At 41.9% G+C, this 20175-nt stretch overlaps 9 protein-coding genes across 9 annotated transcripts; 6 read left to right on the forward strand and 3 right to left on the reverse strand.

Annotated features, from left to right (window-relative positions):
- Positions 1-1737: 1737 nt before the first annotated feature.
- Positions 1738-2364, forward strand: EAF01_011067 (uncharacterized protein; the record flags this gene model as incomplete). Its single annotated transcript, XM_038919324.1, has 1 exon — positions 1738-2364. The coding sequence occupies one exon, from the start codon at positions 1738-1740 to the stop codon at positions 2362-2364; it is 627 nt and encodes a 208-aa protein (XP_038765195.1).
- A 1069-nt stretch (positions 2365-3433) lies between these two features.
- On the forward strand, positions 3434-5695 carry EAF01_011068 (uncharacterized protein; the record flags this gene model as incomplete). Its single annotated transcript, XM_038919325.1, has 1 exon — positions 3434-5695. One exon carries the CDS (start codon positions 3434-3436, stop codon positions 5693-5695), a length of 2262 nt encoding a protein of 753 aa, XP_038765196.1.
- Positions 5696-5924: 229 nt separating this feature from the next.
- Positions 5925-6464, reverse strand: EAF01_011069 (uncharacterized protein; the record flags this gene model as incomplete). Its single annotated transcript, XM_038919326.1, has 3 exons — positions 5925-6051; positions 6155-6191; positions 6245-6464. 3 exons carry the CDS (start codon positions 6462-6464, stop codon positions 5925-5927), a joined length of 384 nt encoding a protein of 127 aa, XP_038765197.1.
- A 279-nt stretch (positions 6465-6743) lies between these two features.
- EAF01_011070 (uncharacterized protein) lies at positions 6744-7733 on the forward strand (the record flags this gene model as incomplete). The annotated part of the gene is made up of 1 exon (XM_038919327.1): positions 6744-7733. The coding sequence occupies one exon, from the start codon at positions 6744-6746 to the stop codon at positions 7731-7733; it is 990 nt and encodes a 329-aa protein (XP_038765198.1).
- Positions 7734-8349: 616 nt separating this feature from the next.
- On the forward strand, positions 8350-8820 carry EAF01_011071 (uncharacterized protein; the record flags this gene model as incomplete). Its single annotated transcript, XM_038919328.1, has 1 exon — positions 8350-8820. One exon carries the CDS (start codon positions 8350-8352, stop codon positions 8818-8820), a length of 471 nt encoding a protein of 156 aa, XP_038765199.1.
- Positions 8821-9075: 255 nt separating this feature from the next.
- EAF01_011072 (uncharacterized protein) lies at positions 9076-10619 on the reverse strand (the record flags this gene model as incomplete). The annotated part of the gene is made up of 4 exons (XM_038919329.1): positions 9076-9125; positions 9176-9707; positions 9762-10495; positions 10556-10619. 4 exons carry the CDS (start codon positions 10617-10619, stop codon positions 9076-9078), a joined length of 1380 nt encoding a protein of 459 aa, XP_038765200.1.
- A 1192-nt stretch (positions 10620-11811) lies between these two features.
- Positions 11812-12624, forward strand: EAF01_011073 (uncharacterized protein; the record flags this gene model as incomplete). Its single annotated transcript, XM_038919330.1, has 2 exons — positions 11812-12176; positions 12231-12624. The coding sequence occupies 2 exons, from the start codon at positions 11812-11814 to the stop codon at positions 12622-12624; spliced, it is 759 nt and encodes a 252-aa protein (XP_038765201.1).
- A 3734-nt stretch (positions 12625-16358) lies between these two features.
- Positions 16359-17152, forward strand: EAF01_011074 (uncharacterized protein; the record flags this gene model as incomplete). The annotated part of the gene is made up of 2 exons (XM_038919331.1): positions 16359-16638; positions 16695-17152. The coding sequence occupies 2 exons, from the start codon at positions 16359-16361 to the stop codon at positions 17150-17152; spliced, it is 738 nt and encodes a 245-aa protein (XP_038765202.1).
- Positions 17153-19149: 1997 nt separating this feature from the next.
- On the reverse strand, positions 19150-20136 carry EAF01_011075 (uncharacterized protein; the record flags this gene model as incomplete). The annotated part of the gene is made up of 3 exons (XM_038919332.1): positions 19150-19349; positions 19451-19705; positions 19860-20136. The coding sequence occupies 3 exons, from the start codon at positions 20134-20136 to the stop codon at positions 19150-19152; spliced, it is 732 nt and encodes a 243-aa protein (XP_038765203.1).
- Positions 20137-20175: the final 39 nt, after the last annotated feature.

Genomic DNA, 20175 nt, shown 5'->3' on the forward strand with positions numbered 1-20175 from the left:
GGAATTCTTGTGTGTGTTTTCGACCCAGCCAAGCGAGTCATGGAGATACATTTTTAGAAGAATTCCTCCAAAAATTCATCATGAACAGTAAAAAAGCAGTATGTTCTGCGTAGGATGCTGACTGAGGAAATTTTGGATACTCCTTCCACAGCATTACCGAGGAGAACATGGTGGTATCCACGTGAGAAGCTAACTTCTCGGGATGATCAAACACATCGGCTTGAACGGCATATCAACCTCAATTCTCGAACAGTTTTGAAGGAACAACTTGATGATCAGGTATTCCCTAAACCGGTAGAAAAATATCAAGAATAGATGCTCATCGTATGAGTACCTAAGCCTCGAATAGAGATGAGGTTACAGAAGGATGTTGAAGGAAGAATATGGGAGACAAGGGACATAACGGGCCAATCTTAATTGAGGCTGTACGTAAAGTGACCAATAAGCAGATCTATGGCAATATCCACAGCGAGTGGAAAATGCTTATAGGCACAAGTAAGAACACAAGGATGATGATGATGAATGGCCCATAACAACTCGCTAGTGCTTATGGTTATATTTCCCTGTAGGCTTGAGACCTCCCCCGCACCCAGGGCTCTTGTCATAGTTTTAAGCACTGGGCTGATCAGCAGCGGCCCATCAATAGGGATAATGATTAGCCACAAATGATAACTGTAATTGGCTGAAACTTTACGATCCAAAAAAAAAGTGGACGCCTAATTCTGTGTTCAGATTGTGAATAATGCCAAATCTGATATACGACAATCACTAATAAATGGACCCAAGCTCCTGCTCAAAAGGTGTGTAAAAGTTTTTGTAGGATTATAAGAGTGATTATATGATTATTTGTTTACTAAACTAGCCGAGTAATCAATCAGAGGTCTACTGACAAGTGGTCCATAGGGTCAACATGGAGAAATCATCTAGTACGATTTAAGAGAGGAGACAAATCCATCCTACTCGTCTCAAATACTATTGGGGAAAAGAAGCAGAAGATAGAAGATTGAAGTTGCTCGTGTTGGGGGCTGTTGGTTTGTAAGACCAGGAAGCTATTTTTGTGCTGACTTAAAATTACTGCGCCTGTAAGATACAGCCACATCAATGTAATGTAGCTAGCTATAGCTACCTAGGTATATTTGTTGAGAATTTTCTGAATAACACAGGCTCTTTCGAGAAATTACATTGGCTGCCAGTTCACTGGAAACAAATAATAAGCTGTTCGGGGGCTTGTACTTGCTGCAGGTACCCGGCCCAGCCTTGATTGCTTATTCCAACCGTTGTATTACAAAAATTGTTCTACCCCAGTAATTAAATCTGACTATCCGGTATTTATAGAATCCTTTCAAACAAGCCTTCAGGATTTTGTAATGTCATACGGAGTACCAAGTGAATATAGAACTTTAAAAGGTCATAAGAATCCTTACAATTTCTGCCAGACAAAGATTTTTTCTCTTGTCAATATTCACTATTTTGCCAAATTCCTTTCAAGTCAACGGAAAATATCATCTGCTTCTTTTTTTTCTTTCGATTAAGATCAATCAAATTACGGCACTAGCGGCTCAGCCACTGCGCCTGCTTCAGTTATCTCATTACTTCCAATCCTTCTCCATTTAAGGGCAACAAGTTTTCAATTTTTACAAACTCAAACCATCAACCACCTTACAAACACACAACTTCCAAACACAACAATAATAAAACCTTCAAACAACTTCAACTCTTCAATTATTAACCGCCAAGATGAGTTGCACTGATCCTTCCGACAATCTCTTCCCCGTTCTCGTGCTCGCCGGCAGCGATGAATATGTCAATGCTTGCACTGCAGGTAACATCACCTCTAACTCTGCCGCCGTGAGCGCCATGACAAAATGTTGCGGTAGTGCCCCCGTCAACGTTATCATGGACGGTTGCTACAGTTACTGCAATGTTACCAGCAGTGCTGATCAACAAGCTTTTGAACAATGCTTCGGTTCAAGTGCTGGTGTTACATCAGATGTTGATTTTGGCTGCACCTTGGATGACAATTCAGGATTTGAAATTCCAGGAAGTGGTACCATCACCCCAAGCTCCACTGGAACATCAGCTGCAATTGCCACTCTGGTTCCCATTACCGTTACTACATCTTCCGGTGCTACTACCACAACTGCAACTTCTGGCCAAGCCACCTCAACAATCGCCGCCAACTCAAGCTCTGTCTCGTCCTCCGTCACCGAAAAGCCTTCAGCCACCAGCAAGACTTCAGCTTCGGCTTCATCTTCCGCTGCTACTGCCTCCACCACTGCCAACGCCGGTCAAATAACCGTCAAGCAATTCTCCAAGGGTGCTATGGCCGTTATCGCACTTGCTTTCGTCCGTCTTTTGGTTTGAGTGTGAAGGGAGATGGAGGAGATTACAGACCAAAAAGAATGATTGATTCTCGTGGTGGGATAGAATAATATGTTGTGGATTTGGGGGCAAATTGACTACGGAAATATTGAATTTGATGGAATGCATTTTCGAAATACGATTGGCGCATTATAGGAGCATAATGGTGGTGCATAGCGTGTTTAACTTTGGGTTTCATGACTATACATTCTAGAATCGAATTTGCTTTTTTCGATTCCATATCTATGTCTCCAACTTTGTTTCCAAGGGATGTGATAACTTTGAACTGAGAATGTTGGAAGCTTCACCGCAATATGTATGGGTGAGGCACAGGATCTAAGCCCCATGTAACACGGACAACGCGAGACAAAATTGAGGAATTGAAGCTAATATAAGCCCTGGGGGCAAGAGCGATGTAACTACACAAGGATGAAGGTGCAACCGTTCGAAAGCCAATGAGATCTCAAGATTATAGCTTCATCCAACAAATACATATGTGATTGCCAAATATCAAAGAAGACTTACAGCCACTTAATTACCTACCTGTAAGCATCATCCATAACAATAAATCACATTTGTTGCAACGATTCTTGATTAGCCTGTGAGCGGTTTTGATTGTAAATATTTATAAGAGAACGAAAAGGAGGGATGAGACGAGATTAAAAGATAGGGTGATGATTACTAATACGCTAGTCCCAATCAAGTTTGAAGGAATACAGGGGTGATTTATGTGCTCTAACCATAAAAGAATGATCATGACTAGCACGTGAGTACTTTGCAGAAAAGACTTTGTCCCACGACAAAGATTCAAGACGAGGGTTATCTATCTTTGAGTGCATTTTGAAGACACAAAAGCTTATATGGAATAATCCGTTATGCCTTAAGTTGGCCCAATACGCAATGCTGATATCGATTGCCGCATCCTCATCTTCATAGGTGGGGGTGAAAGTAATCATCCAAATGGGAAGAGAAAGGAATCATCGCGAAAGGCGTTGTACATGCTGTGTTTCTTCGAGCCATCTTACCAAGATATTATCATTTAGTAGGTGAATTAACCGATCCTCAAATCGCCATGACAGACGCTCCAACCTGGAGTTCATTGCTCTACCGACCTTTGGATGCCGATGAAGTTCGAGTCTTATGTATCGAGCCAAGTTCTCGTTCAGATCCTGATGATTCTGATATGATATCATGCCAAATGCGTTCGATAAAACTTAAAGAATTAGGTGTATCTCATGAATTGGTCGAAAAAGAAACGGCTTCCGAGCGGGAGTGGAAAGGTCTTCGTCAAAAGCCATGCGATTATACGACGCTATTTAAACCTAGAAGGGGACTTCTCGACCGACCTTTAAAAGCATATATCAAGTCCTTGAAAGAGATACAAAGCAAATCTGATGAAGCTTTTGCGCCCACTAAAAGTTTACCCAATCTCTCAGATAGATATGTTGCCTTATCATATGTCTGGGGATCTCCGGCAGACAAAATGACAATATTAGTCAATGGGATTGAGATGCAAGTCACCCAGAATCTGCATACTGCTTTGATATCATTGCGAAAGTCTACTTGGGTGAGAAGACGTGTTAACCTGTGGATCGATGCGTTATGTATCAATCAAGATGATCTAGATGAGCGCGAGCAGCAAGTAAAGCTAATGCGAGATATATATGCTATGGCATGGCAGGTGGTAGGCTCCCTTGGTTCAAGTACTTCACATACGACCATAGCATATACAGCATTACAATGGCTATCTCATGAAATAGGGTCGGAAGAAAAGCTGAGAAAATTCGCTGTCAAATACGGAAACTTGCATCACAATACCGCCAATGCAGCGGAGTCAGCCCCCTACACTTTGCCATGGCATGAATTTGCGTATGAATCCATTCGTTCGTTTTTTGCATGCCAATATTGGCATCGTCTTTGGATTTTGCAAGAGTTGGCCATGGCTAGAATGGATGCACCTGTTATCTGGGGAGATCACTCGATGTGTCTAAGCGAGATATGGAAAGCTTGCCAGATGATAGAAATACAAGAAGATATTGTTCTGCAAGATATCACGACACATACAAAGGATGCTGATCGGCATACAACCATAGCTACGATAGACCGACGATTGGAAGATCGCGAGGGAACTCCTGGGCAACAGTGGAAACATCTTATACGTATTCAAAACATGCGTGAGTTGAACCAAGGGGGTGTTAGTAGCGCCCTGCCGGCCCTTAAATTGGCAAAGCAAGCGCAAGCTACAGATGCACGGGATAAGGTCTATGGGATTCTTGCTGTACCTTGCGTGAAAGGACTGACGAATGTATCGCCCAATTACCGAATCGAGCTCCCTGAAATATTTACCAATTTCACACGTGAAATAATCTCGAATAATGAACACGGTTTGGACATTCTCAGATTGGTTCACTCTCCTGTTGATAAAATCATGCTATCATCAATAACTGCGAACAATCCTCGTTGGATGCGTAAAATGATAGGAGGTCGGTTCATGGAGGTTGCAACACCTTGTATACACAAATTACCCTCTTGGGTGGTTTGCTGGTCATGCTCGGCCGCACCAGTGATGTTTCTTCCCGGTACTCATAAAGCAGATCGAGGCTTCACACACCCTTCACCTCCAGTATTTCTTCGTGATAATATTGTATCACTACATGCCGTCTTTATTGACTCCATAGCTACCCTTTCAGCATTCAGCGCTCACGAGAACGACGAAACGTTCCCAAAGAACCACATCAGTGCAATCTCCATCCGAAATGCATATGGCACCATCGATGGTCTCAAAGAAGCATTTTGGAGAACTATTGTAGCGGATACCACGCCTAACGGCGAGAAACCTCCTCCTTCCTGGGCGGTCCTTCGTCTACCACGATTATGGACTGTATATGGTACAACAGAAGGTGGCGGTTCAGGTCTCGATTTCAGTCTGCATGGCTTCGCGCAACGCAATGAGGAACTGATCATTTGTGGAACACGTCTCAAAGATCTTCTAGCCGATGCTAAAACCATCAAGGAAAGAAATGTTATCAGGGATCAAGAAAGAAGCACAAGTAATGATGACTTGCGAGATTCTTCGACGTGGGCTGCCAATGTTCTTGCGTGGAGGCGATTAGTTGGAAGTCAAAATGGTCGAGTCGGTCTTACGGTCGCAGCTGCTATGATAGGCGATTCAATCGTAGTTCTACCTGGATGTAGTGTTCCTCTAGTCTTGAGAAGAACTAGAATGGGTTGGAGACTGATAGGGGAGTGCTTTGTTTATCGGATGATGAATGGAGAAGTTGCTGACTTAGTGGGAAGCGGGGCGGTATCAATTGAAGAGATAAAACTTCATTGAAAGCACTAAAGATCGAGACTCAATTTTCTTATTCAATGTAGTCTGACTTTCTGGCTACGAACTTAATATCTGCCAAAAGGCAGCCATTCCCTTATATTTTTGAAAGGTCATGATAAGTAAATAAAAGAACGAGGTGCTTTAGCATTAAATTCAAAGAAAACAATCGAGCAAGCCATCGAGAATGAAGCACCTTGCTCACCATTCCGTCGTATTTTTCCTAAACATACAGTTACTTCGAAATATAAACTGCTTCCAAATTGTTTCCATCTATATCCGAGACAAAAGCCGCATAGTACAGCTGCCTGCTCATCTCCTTTCGAATTCCCGGCGGTCCGTTATCACATCCGCCGTTTTGTCTGAAACATGTTCAGTTATACACGGGATAAACTCTTTAATAAGTAACAAGAGAAAGATCAAAAGGAGATTAATAGCTTATCTTGGTATACATATCCAACTTACAAAGCAATCTCATAAAACCGATCTACCGCCTCTCGACCTATATGTATTTCATCAGCTTGCTTCATATATTTCAATCCTTAGTATTCTTACTCGGAGCATCAAACGCCACATGCGTTGGCATCGGCGCTTGCCCTTCAGCCAATTTCTTCAGCCAAAAATAAGGGTAATCGCTACCATAGCCGATAAGACCGTCGTTGTTTGTACAGACCATTTCGGTATAACCTATGGGTTTCAATACGACTTCGCAGAAGGCTCGTAAAGCTTGAAACTTGGCTGCGGAAGCATTGAAGAAGATGTGGTTGATTGTCATTTTGAAGATGATGGATCTGTGAATGGCGAGCTCTTTGGGTAAATGGACCGGAGTTCCGAGTATTGGTAACACGCAACGTCATTCCGGATATTGTGCTTTTTACCTCAACTTCAACGCCGTGGCAGGACTAAAACCCAAAGCTTGGTAAGTGTGATATTTGAACTCGGCGATATCTAAAACGTGAAAAAGTTATATAAAACCATTGAAATATGTCACCATGAGACCATATCTCTCAAACATTACACACAGCTTTTCAACAAGAAGAATAAAATAAAAAGCATGGCACCACTCATCATATATGGCGCAACAGGGTACTCCGGTCGATTAGCTAGCGAATATGCAAAAAGTCTCAACCTCGACTTCTCAATTGCCGGCAGGACAGAGCATAAGCTCAAGAGCCTAGCACTTCTACTCAACGTCTCTTATTCAGTCTTCGATGTCACTCAACATGATTTAACCGATTCAATACTAAGAGAATCTTCCGTTCTCCTCAACTGCGCCGGTCCCTTCGCGCACACTTCCAAACCGCTTATCGAAGCATGCATCCGAAATAAAGTGCATTACCTCGATATCGCAGCAGAATTAGACAGTTACCAACACGCGCAGAAGCATGACAAAGATGCAAAAGATGCCAACATTATGCTTATGCCCGGATGTGGAGGAAGCGTCGTGATGTTAGGTTGTCTCGCTACTCATGTTATCGAGAAAGTCAAAACCCCGATCAAAATCGAAATTGCCTTGCGTATCGCTGGAACGATATCACGAGGATCAGCAAAAAGCGCAGCAGAGAGTATAACAAGCCAGTGTCTTCAGCTTGTAGACGGATCATTGGTTGGACAAGATGTTAGCAACACGGCGGAGTTCGATTTCGATGATGGAAGTGGAATTGTTACGTCGGTTCCGGTGACATTTCCTGATCTTCTGACTATACGGAAATCTACAAATGTGCTTAATATTGCAACATATGTAAACATCTCTGATGCGACCTTTCCGACTGGAGATCTTGCTTTGTTGCCGGAGGGTCCGACGGCCGCGGAGAGGAAGATAACACCATATCATGCAGCAGTGAGTGTCACATCTGAAGACGGGGTTATACGAAAAGCTGCTCTTCATATAGTCAATGGCTATACCTTTACCTCAATGGCATCGGTACAAGCTGCGAAGCGAGTGATGGATCATCAGGCTATACCAGGCTTTCAGACACCCGTTGAAGTATTTGGGAAGGAGTTTGTTCTCACTATACCGGGCTCTGAGATCGTGGATCTCTGATGTCTAAATGAATAGTTGTTTGTATAATCGAGATACTTAGCTTAATTTTGTCATTAATGTAATGGCTTTCCAGGATGTAATTTGAAGGATTTGAGTAGTTTTTCTCATCGCTAGAAATGAAAACGAACGAGAGATATCCCATAAATCTTTTTGCTGTGAATCAACACCAAAGCTTCTATATCTAAATATGCATGTTGATTAAATGGGAGCCCATAAATTCCCTATCTCCTTCTCTTAACTACTCCACCGATCTGGAGGTAGTGATTTGCAGTTTGTTAGGATATTGTTCAATTCGGGAATCTTTGTAAAACAGAGAACTCCGGATTCCAGATTGCTGATCTATCATTTGGGAGATGATATCGTCATGTCAACTTCTTTCAAGCATTGATAATCAATATTTCAGAATTGATGACTGTATACTACGATTAGGGAAATAGATGATCATGAGCAAATATATAAGACAAAAGACTTTCTGATGTTAACCTATGTTTGAATTGCAATCAATCAGGCAAATATCAATATTCTTCTCTACATCACTTCACGCTCTACTTCACACATGTCAAAAGGCCAACAAATTCTATACAGACGTCCTCTCATCACATCTCATATCATAGCAATGGATACTATCACGTCCGATCACGAACTCATCAGAAATGCAATCGCAAACGTTGCAATTTCATTCGACATGAACACCTTTGAGAATCTTCGCAATTCATTTACAAAAGACTGTGTAGCGGATTATACAGGTTCTCTCGGTCTGATGAATGGCATTGCCACTGTAATCCAGCAATTGCAGAAGACTATCGGGCACGTCAGTACTTTCCATAGCTTGAGCACACAAGTGATTCGGCTCACTGGAGATAACACGGCTGAAGCTACCACGTACGTCACAGCAAGCCACTTTGCCGACGACAAGTCGTTTTTTGCCGAAGCCAGATATCTCGATAAACTTGTGAAGGTGACTGAGGGGGTAAATGTGAAGTGGCTGATTGATCATCGATTGACTACCATGATGGGTGTTCCGAGGGGTGATGTCTCTATATTCAACATGGACTTGGAGGGGTGGGCAGCCAGCCTAAAGGCTTGAGAAAAATTCGAGTCTATGAGCGGAGTGGTTATTTGCCCAAGTAAGTTCCACTTTATCACAGGTGATCGAACTTGACTGACATAGAACGAAGATCGCGAAGTCAGTTGGTTCTAAGTATTAAATGGTGGCAAATGTTGGGAAATTAGATGGAGCAACGAGGTCCTGAAATCAAATGTATAGAAATTTTATCTACGCGTTAGAATTTCCTCTATAGAAATTGAGAATATGATGCATTGTCCCAAGTATTATATATGATTACTGGATTAAGACTTTGAGTGATGGTGGGTCAAATTCTGTAGCGTTGACTTCAGAAATGTTAGTGTAGTAAAATGTCAGATTTTTGTTGGTGACTTACCGATTGAAGCCATAATAAATCCAAACTCATCAACCTCTCCAAACCACTTCTCTGCTCTATTATTCAAAGTAGTACCGGGCAGGATATCTCCAATCTCGGCTTGAAGGTAAATTCGACCACTCCATCTCGAAAGCCAATGGATGTATTTTGTGTTCCACTCTTGTTCAGTGTTTGCTTGCCAGAGTGCCTTTGGGGCCGGTGCAGGCATAAACCCAAGGTCTTTACAGTCAAAACATTGAACTTTGTGCAACACCGAGTATGCCCAATGAAGAAGATATAAAGTAAGCACTGCTCTACGTTTGGATGCAACATGTATCCAAGCTTCCCAACACGGTCGTGTCTGTGCTCTTTCTTCTTTAAAGAAAAGGCCATCACGCACAACGTGCCACACAAGTGACTCGACTTTTTGAAAGACGATTTCGTTATCATCTGCTGAGTTTTGTGGGGCTCTTGATGGTGAGAGGAGGATAATGGAATATATCACTACAGCTTGTAGAACTGCTAAAAGCATCGTTTCGTCAAGTTCTTCTGGCTATTTTAGGCGACCAATTAGACGGTCTCGTACAAAGATGTGCATAAGACTTACTTGATCGACAATAAGATTCAACTCTGAAATTATTGTCTTCCTCACAATCTCTTCAGCTCCAACGCTTTGTCCATGCCACATTTTGACTAAAGTTGTGCAAGTCGCCAATGGCCGGGGCAAAACATCAAGCTGAGCAAAATGTGTGGAATGGAATATTGGAGGTAGTTGGAATCCCTCAGCCAGCATCTGAGGCCAAGTACGAAAAACACGGAATATAAGTTCCATGCTGTGATTTGCTAAAGCAACCGATTTTGATTCTGTAGACGGTGGAAGCTCAATAGAAGGAACGTTGTCGAGTCGGCCAGGCTCGGAAATACTTCCGTCTTCACGGCCAAAAGATAGCAGCCCTGAGTGATCCATATTTTGCGGATATAAATCAAGATCTAATGGTGGCATTGAAGACCAGTTTCCTGCATCCGAGAAAAAGGTGTCGAATAGATTAGGATCAAACGTTGACTGTAAAAATTGTGGTCGAAATGTAGGTGAGATATCTGAAAGCGTGGTGCTTGTCGGATTCTTCTCAATTTCTAAAAGGTCGTGTCTCACATTCGCCGGAGTGTTCAGGTTCTCAGGAATAGCGTATTCGCAGGGAATATTACGCGCATGACATCGTGAGCAAGTAGGCCGTTTTAAGCTACACCTTGTTTTATGTGTAACACATTGACGACAAGCCTTACGCCTTCGTGATAGATTTTTGTTACACTGGTTTTTCAAATGACGACTGAGCGATGATTCTGCGATGTTGTAAGGTTTCAACGTCAACGTAAATGGATTGAGAAAGTCTCGTGACTTACGGTGGTTGAACTTAGCTCCACAAGACAGGCAGCCCGGCTTTCCTTCCATAGTATCTAGTTCCATGTCTTCGCGGCGGAGATTGAGTTGTTACTTGTGAAAAACTTTTTGATGAGAAGAAGGAGAATATGGATAAAATGCATGCGGTGATCTCAATTCCCAATTAGCTCGGAATTCCGAGCTGCTTATGCAGCAAAACAGGCCGAAAGGCTGACTTTCATCCGATTTTGTACATTCTTGTATGTTTTCTGAAAGGAAAACATTTGACAGTCACATTTCAACTATGGATTATGTTACAGGCCAAGTATTCTTCAATAGAGAATTCGGGTGGTTGCTTTGCAATATACGGTAGCGAGGTTAATCGCCAAACGCTTTTTTGTTTTGAGGTGGTTCGCCTTTTTGCGTTCACATGTTTGCAGTCAAAAATAGAAGCTCTTCTATCAATAACAGAAAATCTCAGGGTTAATAAGAGTATGTATCTGATCAAACAATGAAGACGCGATGAGAAAAGATAGAGCTAGCGCACACGTGTATCTGAGCGCTTACTTTTGGCGCCGACCAAACATTTTCCGCCGACGCAGATACATAAAGCGGTGAAGAATCCTCATTCTGAAATCTTTCATACTTGATGATTTATTTACCCAACCTCACTACACATTGGAAAAATTCTGGCTTCATTCACGGTTGGTACAGCCGAACTCGGTGTGAATTCAGAGTCTGCTTTATCTCGTGACAGATGAGAAGATGCATTCGCCCTATGGAAGCCAGCACATCTATTTAGCCTCGTGGGTTCATGAGTGATTGTTTCATTCTATGGAGGCTCATAGCTGCTACAGATCTTCAAGTGAAGATCATTCTTCCCCTCCATGTGGTAGGGTCGCTTCGCGTCTACCATATTTGGCAAGCTTTTACTAAATAAGCACATCCTTCAGCAAATCCTTGCAATGATCTGGTTCCTGATTTGCACTCTGTCAATGTGGCGCAATCTTTAAACAGTTGACACCAATCACGTTGCGTATAAAAACAACCACGCTGCAGAGTATCTGCAGGATATATATTGATTCTTGCGCAACTGCGCCCCAGAACCGATAGATGGAAGTTTGCTATTTCGAAAAATGGTTCTAGACAAAAGCTAGAACTGGATACAAGTACAAGTGAAGCATTCCCATGTAATCTATCTTTATTCCTGATTTTCAACCATGCAATTCCTGTCAGTCCTTCGTTAACACAATTTGAATGTCATCATCAAATCGCCAAAATGGTGTACCAAATTAGACCCTTGCACATATCAAGTGAGGCGCCAGAAGTTGTTCCCAAGGAACAATCTCCGTACTTATCAACCTCGCCCGATAAATATTTCGTTCGTTCATACTCCGTGAGAAGAGCCTCGAATCATATAATATCGCCACTAAGTAAACAATGTGATAATATTCCGCTCCAAGAAGTCTCATTTCCTCCACCGAAAAGAGCATACGATCTTGCGCGTTATCTACCACCTCCAAAAGAAAAGAAAAAATTCGGGCTGGTACCAATTTTCTTTATAGCTGTGGTGTCTTTCTTAATCGGAGGGGGTATTGGTGGTGGCATTGGAGGATGGATTGGGAAGCATAACAACCCCTCGAGGTATTTCTGCATACGACAATAAGAAAGGACAAAACTGATTACAAGTGTTTCCAGCAAGACCTCCAAATCCGAATCAACAGGAACATTTTCAGGATGTGCTCCAACAGTCACAGAATTTGTAGACTCGGCTGGCTGTCCCAACGTCAACAACACCACCTACACAACACCTGTACCAAGTACAGAGTTTCGTATAGCTTGTGCTATCGACTTGACTTCTTCACCAGGAGAAGATATCGAACTAACCAACGTCACTACTCCTACCCTGAATAATTGTCTGGAATCATGCGCACAATATAACAATCGACAGTGCTTGGCAGCTACTTGGATACAGTTTTCTCCAAATCATCCAGAGATGAACTCGAAGTGTTTCTTTAAAGCGAATTCAGGAGTTCGCATACCCATGAATTCTACGGGGACAATAGCCACGAGTGGGTTTCGGATTTCCTGACACGAAATCGATTCAGAATATAAGTTCTCGGAATACCTTATATATTTTAACTTGATACCTCGAGGTACTGGAAAAGCGCTCATGGTTCGCTCACTTGATATCAATGGTTTTGCATGGTCAAGGCGTTTCTAAGATGGTGAATTATTTTTGCGTTCTTCACAACCGGATTGCGACGGGATGCTTGGAGTATCTAAAAATCTGTACATTCACTCACGAGATATGAAGAGATGATGGAGAATTTGCTTTGCTTGCGGCCACTTTAATTTTTAATTGCTATTTTTATTGTTCTTTTATTGTTGCAATTACGTTGAAGCTAATGTTGGCGGCTTGCGGGCGAGGTGTAATTATAGATTTTGTGTTGAATCAAGAAGCTCGTGGATATGAAATCAAACGGGGGACTCATTGCAAATCTGGATACAAAGTGATAACCACCGATCGCGTTAGCAATGAATCATTTCGAAGGAACTCCTGCCACATTGAAATATCTCGCAGCGTCGTTCTTCTGCTTGTGGGGAATATAACATTTCGCGTGTTTACTTTCTTCCTCAAGATAAATTGTCTGAAGAGTTGCCAGTGTCACTTCATCTAATAATATAACTTGGCTCATGTCGCAGGGCATTGATGTAGTGTAGGAGATAAGTCAGAAGGTCATTCCTGGTGCACTCTTTCAAAAGATCTTTTGATTCGATGTTTGCAGAGCGAATACTCGTAGAAGCATAGATGGCTAGCACTTTAGACAACGATTGTATGGGACTCGGCGGTGGTGATGAGGTTAAATGAGCCTAGCGTGGTTACGGAGTATTGACCCCCTCTTTCCCAAAATAGTTAGACCCAGGTATGATCGCGTCGCGTAGTACTTTACTTTTATTCTTCCTCTTTACAACACGCCAAAAGATCGCGACCCACGACTACCCATTCATTTTCATATTTTATGGTGGGTAGTGATTGTCACACTTCTATACACAATTGCCTTTATTTATATATCCTAATTGAGTCGTGTTTGCGCGATAGATGTTGACCTTCGAGGGATCTACACAAATCGCGTCAATTTTTCAGATCTCTCCCACCCATCTTTCTACCTGTGCCTCGCTCGACCGAACAACCTCCAACCTGAGCTCTCGGAGTCTTGATAGAAGAAATTCGCCGGCAGCTAAGAAGGTCTCGTTACCCACAACTTCTAGGATATCATTACAATGACGCGTTGATCAACTTACAAGTCCCATAAGATCGAAGCAATATCACCGGGTCTCTACAATCTATACTTCGGAGAGCAGTGCTTTTGATATGTATTATTATGAAATGAAGACACACGAAAATCTGTCGGTGGATGATAGTCATGGATGGCTGGTCCTATTAGCATTTCTAAAATGTTCCTCCATGTTTCCATTGGAAGCCTTGCGAAGGGAAAAGAACTCTACTCTGCGTCATCAGAAGTTACCATCTTCTTCCCTACGTCGGAATTTGATCTCAAGTCCCATGGCTACTAAAAAGCTTTGAACCCGACGATTCTCCTACTCTAGCATTAATCTTGCTTTTCGAGTACTCTATACAAGTGTGAATAGTGGATCTGTACTTGATGGATGATCATAACGAAAAGTCTCATCATTCAGTATATAACGTCTTGCAAATGCCGACTTTAGCTGCTTTGGTTCATCCCTAGCCGATGCATCTTTCCTGGGCTATTCGCAGATACTGAACCTTCTCGATACTTCCGATACCTCACGAGTCGAAGTGTCGAACTGAACGAAAACTCTCAAATAGTATGAATCTTGACGTCGCTATTTTCCTACGACATCGACTGCTTATTAAAATTTCCATGGTTCGCATGCCAATGTTAGGGTCTTAGTATCGGTGATATATATCTATCATGCTTATTCGCCATAACTGCTGATAAACACAACTTGTACAGTCGTGCCGTCCCGTCGCGAAAGGAAGGTAAGCACTTGCCAAATATGCGTTTATTTCAATGAGCCTCCTGGATATTTTCGATACGACTCATGATCTCTCTAATCATTATCAGAGATCGAAATCGAAATCAGTAGTTTGGCGAGTTGTGTAACTTTCAACAGATTCTGTCGTCTGCGAGTGGATAATTTGAGGTATCTTGTTTGTTCATTTTGCTTTCTTCGAAAATGCCTCAAGATATTTCAATCACAACATTTATTAATATGCATACTTTGCAATTTCCTTCTTTTGCATATCATCAAATCGGCTTGGGCGCTGGTCCCAAAATTGATGTTTATACCACTCATGTCGGATTTGCCTGTCTGCCCATCAACCCCAACAGACTCTGTGCCTTCCTTACTCGTGTAAATCTACCTCGACATCTCATAGCTCGGCTTTACTCGGAGCATTAGTTTCTCGGAGCCCGGTTCATTTCTCCTGAAGCCAACGGGCGCTCCGCGAAAGTACCTCCCCTTGCTCTTTATTTACATGGGGGAGAAGGAAGCTGAGGGATGGCATCAGGGATGGAATCCTACCCCACGTGTTTATTGTGCTTATTTCAAATGCTTTTATTTGTCATGACACATTCTAATATCCCTATAATCTTCTATCTCCCAGAATTAATATACTCGAATAATTTTACGACAAAAGTATCTGAGGAGTCGTCAAAATATCCCATCTTCTTTCTCCCAACAAGTCGCACGAATTACGCAGTACAATATATGGATATGAACATAGAACATAACTTTAAAGTTGGACACGAATCGGAATTAATTATTGCATCATTTTTCGAATCCCAAAGGTGTCGCCGAAATTCATCTGATGTCAATTAATCGTCTAGACTTTCGTTCAGTGCATGTTTGCTTTTAAGGTACCATGAGAATTCCTGTCAATTGCCCCTGGATCATTTACTTGTTCTTCGAGTAGTAACCTTACTGCAGGATTATACGATCTAGATGGTTGAAAGAATTCTTTCACCCCATCTAGAAAGCGCCATGCATGGAATGGTTTGTTTCATCGCGAACAAAATCCTTTGCCAATAACCAATTAATGGCTTCTGCTTAATCTTTCTTAGTCATTCGTACTATGTCAACCAGTGGCACAAGAAACACTTTTGTTTGCCAAGAAGCTTTTTGGCCGGATCATAATGTGATTGGAGTTCCTGAATTACTAAATTGGGCTACACAACCATTGGAATATGGAAAATACCCCCTTGAAACATTAATACTCCAAAATCCTATCAGATTTCTATCTGTTCCTCATTTTTGAAGTTCTTGAATCGGCGAATTCAAAGCTTAGACTCAGATCCTTTCGACCCACAGCCAAGGATATGATGTGAGTAGAGCCCTAAGGGGGGGCGGCTAGACATCAATATGCCCGACGAATGAATGGTTTCCGCGCGTTTGTAAGGAGATCTTTTTTTCTTGGGGCTGCCTGCCTAGAGGTTCAATTTAATCAATCTCAAATCAGCCCTGGCCCACTCTCCCCGCGTCCAAAAAATGCGGGTGATGTAAATTAAGGAGATCAGCATGGCCCACATCGAGTACCTACACTGCAATTCACATTATATATATTAAGACTACTTTCCTTCGAGGTTTGTACCCCATTATCTTTTCTCACGATAAGTCTTCTTTCTTTCTCCAGTCGCTCTCTACCATATTCAATTCTTTCAATCTTTTCGATCTCTACGATCTTGTCAATCCTTACCAGAGTCTGGACACTCTTTGATTTTATATACACTCATTCATACATTTACTCACGTTTTTACTTCTTCCTTCCAAACTCGCAAAATGGTTCTCGCTACTTCTATTCTTCTTCCTCTTTACCTTTATCCTACTCAAGGTGCTTGGACCTGGGCCACCAATGCAATTGCAGCTTACCCCTCTCTTGCATTCACCGTCATTGTCAATCCAGAATCTGGACCAGGAAATCTCAATGGCTACCCAGAAGATGAATACATCTCTGGTATCACCAACTTGACAAAGCATGACAACGTCAAACTTTTGGGATATGTAGATACCCAATACATGGCCAAGAGTACTTCTGAGGTTGACCAAGAAGTCGAGACTTGTGAGTAACACCTTCCTAAAAACAGATGAGCTGAGAAAATTCTAATCATAAAATAGACAAATACTGGTCCACCTACACTAAAGCAAACATCGCCGTCGATGGAATCTTCTTCGACGACGCAGTCAACGAATGGACATCCGACTCTTCCAGCTACATGACCACCATTGCAGAAAACGCTCACGCTCTAAATCTCACCGTCCACTTCAACCCTGGTACCATCGCCGATCCCGAATTCTTCACCATCGCCGACAAAGTTGTTATGATTGAAGATGACTATCCGGCCTATTCCTCCAAGAAAGGCGATTCGTTGAAAAAAATCGCAAACACCCAACAAGAGCAAAGTTCGGTCATTATTTACGACTTCAGTGGTTCTCAATCTCAGCAGGCTAATACCGTTAACTCGATTGTTGCTTCTGGGGTTTCGGAGGTGTATATTACGACGGTGGAATATACGAGTCAGAGTAAGATGTGGACTCAATTTGTAGCTGCGGTCAATAGTGCAGTGGGCAATTAGGGTGTTAGTTTGGAAGGTCGGTTGTGGGGTTTAGTGAAGCGGGCAAGGCCGGCGGGGCGGGAGATAGGGAGGAGACAATGTCTCTCTGGCAGATTGACGAAAAGTTGTGTTTGGATGCTGGGGGAAATCCTTCTATTCTTGTTTTTACTTTTGATGAAAGTGTGACTTCTTGGAAACAGGTGCGAGAAAAATCTATATGTATTGATATGATGGAAAATGAAAATAGCAGAGTGAAGTGCGGAATTGGCGACTTCTTTCTCGTACGCCCTTATGTTTTTTAAAACTATATGCAAATTTCGAGTTCATAAATCTGCCTTGGTCTTTTCCATGGAGTATTCCTCTCTAGATTCCAAGTATACTGCAAATCCTCAATCTTATTAAAATCTTCGATATTGCAAAGTGCAGTAGCATCATCTCCACATCATTGAATAAATAGGAGAAATCTGAAAATCGCAATAATTTCTTCAAAGGAAACCCTCACTTTCCATGTTTGTTTCATCTCTAACTTTCAATCACTTCAACTGATTTGTATCATATCCTGCCACTGTCTCCAAAACCTAAGTCTCAGAAAAATGCCAAGAGCCTCCGCAATGAAATTCCCATCAGCGGCAAAACTTGGCAACGAATATCCAGCTTTTCAGAGGAGTTTCTCTATATTGCTATCCTCTTACGTCTCCCTCGAAATATATCACTCATAAAACAAAAAATCTACAACTACCTAGCTCGGGAGAACAGAATGTATACCCAGACTTAAAATTCCAGAACGCATACACCCACTTCTCAGGCCATTCCATCATCAGCATCTCCAACCTACCCATCCCATCATCTCCAGCCTGTATCGCTTCTTAGATTCAACCCCCTTTCTTCCTGAAAAAGAGCTCCAATTTTTATGCTATAGGGTAGTCCTCTTACTTCGATTCTCTAGATACACAAAAAATCCAACAAACATATCCAACATTTAATTTCGCATCCCCAGATTTCCTCTTCCATTAATACCTACCTACTCAAGTAGTTCCACAGCAATCCCCACATCTCCATCCTCATCTCATTTCCTATCCTCATCAACATTCACAATCCCACCCATCCACACACAACCCCATCTCCATCTGCCTCGCCATCTCCCTACTCCAATCTCCATGCATACACCAACAACTTTCGCTATAGCCATACTTTCCCAAAGTTCCCGACTATCGATAAAATCGAAACGTAATCATGTCTCCCAATAATTTTGTCCTGCGGATAAAGTTTTAACTTTTTCATTCATACACTATCTAGGGCCCTAGAGAATTAAGATACTACCATGATATAATTTGATTTCAATATGTTTCTCATGACGCAATCACATTACGACAAGGGCTGAAATGTTATATAGTAGAGTGTTTTTTTTTTTTGAGTTATGATTTTAAGTTCGATGCGCTTGGTGCTTGATGAGCTTTTGTGTTAGCTCGACTAGGTAGATAGGTAGGTAGGTGGGTATGGATAGATGTGCTAGCGTACGATATAATCATACATTTCTCGTCGGGAATTTTAATCCTAGTGAAGTATTAGTTTTCCCCAGGAACGAGAAACTAGTTGACCGACTGTTAGAGTTGGATTACTGATATTATGATTTGATTTGATTTGATTAGATTTCTTATATTACACCATGTTACGATGGTGAAACATATCAAATGAATCCCATGAAAAAACACTTACACATGAAACATTTCAACGACTTGAGAGATCTAGATTTGAATGAAACATATTATTCATCGAAATGGCGATCGAGAATCTAATGACTAGCTAGTGAGAGAGAGGAATGCTACCTGAGCTTATCTACTCATTTATCTCTTTGATGATCAATAATCATTTGATGGAAACACCAGATTTCCAAACTAGTGATTTGAGTTATTGATGATGCTTTTTTGATGATTGTTCACAATCATTCATTCATGATTATTTTTCTTCTTTCTTTCTTTCTTTCTTCATCTCACCGCCTCTCTCCTAAATACATTTTCTTAAGAAAAACTTGTATCTGCGGATACAGCAGCAAGAAATTGTGTCCAGAGATCACTTGGACTAATATAATCCTTGGTAGTGATGTATAGCGAATCAATCCCCTTTTTCAGAATTTCCCCAACAAAAATCGATTGATCGGCTGCCGAGCCGGGGAATTGATGGAATATAACTGAAGATTTGGAACGTTTGTCTGGGGGAACTATTTTTATGAATTTGTTAGTAGATTAACTACCTACTGAATAATAACTCAAAACTTTAAAGTTCAGGAAAAGGGAAGGAGAGAGGAAGAGAAAAACTCACTAGATTCGATACTGGGTAATGCTTCAGAATTATTATATGTGTCTTCAATCATCAAAATATTATCTGCGAGAGAGAAAAATGCGGGATCGGCAAGAACACCGGGATTAAATGTTACGCTGAGATTTGCTTGATGGGTGAAGGTAGCGATGGCAGACATGAATTGAGCGGTGCTGCTGTTCCAGTTGGAGACGCAGTCGTCGAAGAAGATGCCGTGCATGTGGATGTTTTTTGAGGGGTTGGCTTGCCAGTGGTTGTCTAGTTGAGAGCGGATGTTAGTGTGTGGATTTGATTGTGTGGTTGTGAGGGACAGAGGAGAAGATGAAGAAGTATGGGAGATTTGGGATTCGAGACTCGAGACTCGAGATTCAATTCTCAAGATTCAGAATTAGGAAAGGAGAAAAATACATACAAGTTTCTACCTCAGCAAGTACATCCTCAACAGATCGATGCATATACGCCGTATCTACATATCCCAATAACTTCACATTATCGAATGCATTCAAAGAGGCAATGGCATCGATATAGACAGAATCGGGGAAGGAATTGAAAGCACCGGGTCCGGTGGATGGGTTGATGACGAGAGTGTATGTTATAGAGGGGTAGAGGGGGATGGTTGTTAAGAGCCAGTTCCAGGCGAAAGGAAGGGGGTAGATGTAGAGGGGAAGGAGGATAGAGATGGGGAGCATTTTAGAGTTGGCTGGTGAGTGATGAGTGAGTCTGGGTAT

The sequence above is a fragment of the Botrytis porri genome (genome assembly GCF_014898465.1).
Source record: "Botrytis porri strain MUCL 3234 chromosome Unknown BPOR_019, whole genome shotgun sequence".
In the NCBI taxonomy this organism is placed as follows: domain Eukaryota; kingdom Fungi; phylum Ascomycota; class Leotiomycetes; order Helotiales; family Sclerotiniaceae; genus Botrytis; species Botrytis porri.